The following is a 2,510-nucleotide window of genomic DNA, read 5'->3' as shown; positions in this document are numbered from 1 at the left end:
CCCCCCCCCCCGCATCGCTGCTACCTCTCTCACTAAGAGTTTGATTGCTCGCGAGACTGTTCTGACTCTTCTCGCTAGTGCTTCTTCTACTCATTTCTGCAAAGGATGGATGGCGAGAGTGTGAGGAAGCTGTCCGAGAAGAATGGTCTTCTCTTTTCTTCGCATCTTCTTCTTGCTCTCTTTCTTGATGGAAGACACTCTGACTACTCCCGCGACGACGGCTACTACTGCTCGCGTTCTCCTGAGATCCTAGGGTGGAGTTCGAGCGAGAATGAGAGAAGGCGGTAAGAAGTCTTTCATCGTGAGAACCCCCTCGTCCGCCCTTCTCTTGTTCTTTTCTTCTTTGTGCTAGGAGGTGATCGAGAAGAGCTCGGTCATCTCCGCAGATGCTCTTTCCTTTCTTGGTCCTGTAGGTGACGCGAGGAGAAGAAGAAGAAGAAGAGCGCGAGGCACGGAGCAACTGGGCTGCCTTCTCATCGAGAAGTTTCTTGGTCTCTTCATTCAAACCTCGGTACGTAATTACGGAAAACCTCTCCTTAGGAACTGAGGAAGAGGAAGAAGAAGAAGAAGAGGAGGGAGAAGAAGAAGAAGAAGAGAGAGGAAGAGATGTTGCGGTTTTGTGAGCTGGAATGGGTTCTTTCTTATGTTCCTTGCCATGTGAGGGATCAAGCAGTTTGAATGAGAAAGAGGATAGAAGAGAAGAGGGAGAGAGAGAAGAAGAAGAAGACGATGAGGTGAAAGAAAAAGATGAAGACGGAAAAAAAGAGGAAGATAAAGACTTCGATGAAAGAGAATCCTGTGAAGCATGTTGTTGCATAACTTCCCCATCCTCTCTATCGTGTTCTTCCTGACTGCTCTGTCCTCCGTCATCTTTTTCTTGATCTTCTTTCAAGGTATTCTTTTCTTTAGCAATTTCATCTTCTTCTTCTTCCTTCTCTTCATTCTTAAGCGTTTCTCCCACGTCGATTCGCGAGCGACCATCGACGCCTCCTCGAGCATCGGAGGAAGGTTCCCTCCCTTCTTGATCAGGTAGGACTTCTTGGCCAGGCTGTTCCGTCGTCATTTCTTTGTCTCTCTAATAGCTAGCTGCTGCTGCTGCTGCTCGGTTTATCTTTGTGTCTCAGCTAGCTGTACCTGTGGTGTCTGGCCGTAGAGAGAACCCATTTGCATCACGCAGTCATGCCTCAACACAAGAATGAGGGTGAGACATATGGACAACCCATCCGAATGTGCAGCAACTAGCTTCAAGATTCCATACAGAAAGAAAAAACAGAAGCTCTGCGCAAGAAGAGTCCTCCTAGCAAAGAACGATAAGAGACGGAGAGGTCCACTGTTTTGATGTACGGGAGAATAATAGGAAAAATGAGTAGCAAAGAGAGGAGAAATCTTCTCTCCAACTAAAAGTTCGCCGTTGTTTGTTCTCCCCGGGTGGAGAAGCATTCAGGACCAGGAAGACAAGGAAAAGAGCCCCTTCTGTGTGCTGGCGAGTGAGCGACCGTCTCCAAAGTGAAAGAAGCTCAGGAGAGAGACAGAGAGAAGACCATGGATGACTTGTCATCTAGAAGAAAAGGAAAGATAGAGAGAAAGCCAAGATGATCTTCGGTGGTCTCCACATACATGCATACGACCTCCTTTCCATTGGGACCTCTGTATCCCTGAAGATTCTTAACTCGGTCATGAAGCCGTTTCTTGTGTGAGAGAGTAACGGGAAGGGAAAATGGCCAGGAAAGTAAAAAGCAGCCCACTGCAACAGACTCAATGGGGAAAGGCAAAAGAGGAAAGGCCGGAAGAAAGAAAGGAACAGTAGAGACAAGAATGAAAAGAGGAGGGTCAAGAGATCCCGCGAAAGACAGGAGAGGTAAAGACCGTCTACTCGGAGATGTGTCTGCTTGCCTACGATTTGGTCCGTAAATCTGTTCACGAGAGACGCTGCGTTGAAGAAGAGACGTGTTCTTTCTTTTCTTGGCTATGGAGTTGAACTCAGACGAGGAAGTCTTTTATCGCATGCAGCCAGTCAGTCTCCCGGTCAGCAAGCGAGCTATTCTCATGAGTAGTCAGTCATCCACAAGGACCGGACGTCGCTGCTGGCTAAGAGGCTGCTTGGCTGAATTCTCCAAATGAGATGGTGTGTATGTGTTAAGGGTTTCTTTGTGCATGAAAAGAATTTTCATCATAGAAGAACTGTCAACGGAAAACAGATAAAGAGGAAGAGAAAAAGTCATCTGTGGTACGGGAGAAAAAGGAAGGAGATGTGGTGATCCGTCCAGGCTGGCAAACGGCGCACACACAACTCCTGCGGGGGTGCCGTGCTACATGAAGGAAAGTTCGATCAAGAGATGGATAGATAAATGGATGAAAAGTCTTCGATTGAAGACAGAAAGAACACTGCGAAGGATTTCGTTGGGACCTGTCATTCTATAGCTCAACACTGTAGTTCGTCCACACCATTCTTATAGGTACTAGCGATAGGCGGGAGACAGTTGGCTCTACATCCTCTCAGCTACTCGCCG

At 47.6% G+C, this 2,510-nt stretch overlaps 1 protein-coding gene across 1 annotated transcript in view; it reads right to left on the bottom strand.

The window, feature by feature from the left end:
- Positions 1-1,948, bottom strand: part of CSUI_010771 (uncharacterized protein) — a gene marked incomplete at its 3' end in the record, with an annotated part of 6,751 nt that extends 4,803 nt beyond the window's left edge. The window contains exon 1 of the mRNA XM_068070872.1: positions 34-1,948. Coding sequence (XP_067917153.1) covers positions 34-1,063 — 1,030 coding nt within the window. The remainder of the gene's footprint in view (positions 1-33) is intronic.
- Between the last annotated feature and the right edge of the window lie 562 nt (positions 1,949-2,510).

This window comes from Cystoisospora suis (assembly GCF_002600585.1).
Source record: "Cystoisospora suis strain Wien I chromosome Unknown contig_8261, whole genome shotgun sequence".
NCBI classification, from domain to species: domain Eukaryota; phylum Apicomplexa; class Conoidasida; order Eucoccidiorida; family Sarcocystidae; genus Cystoisospora; species Cystoisospora suis.
This window is presented reverse-complemented; position numbering and strand designations above follow the sequence as displayed.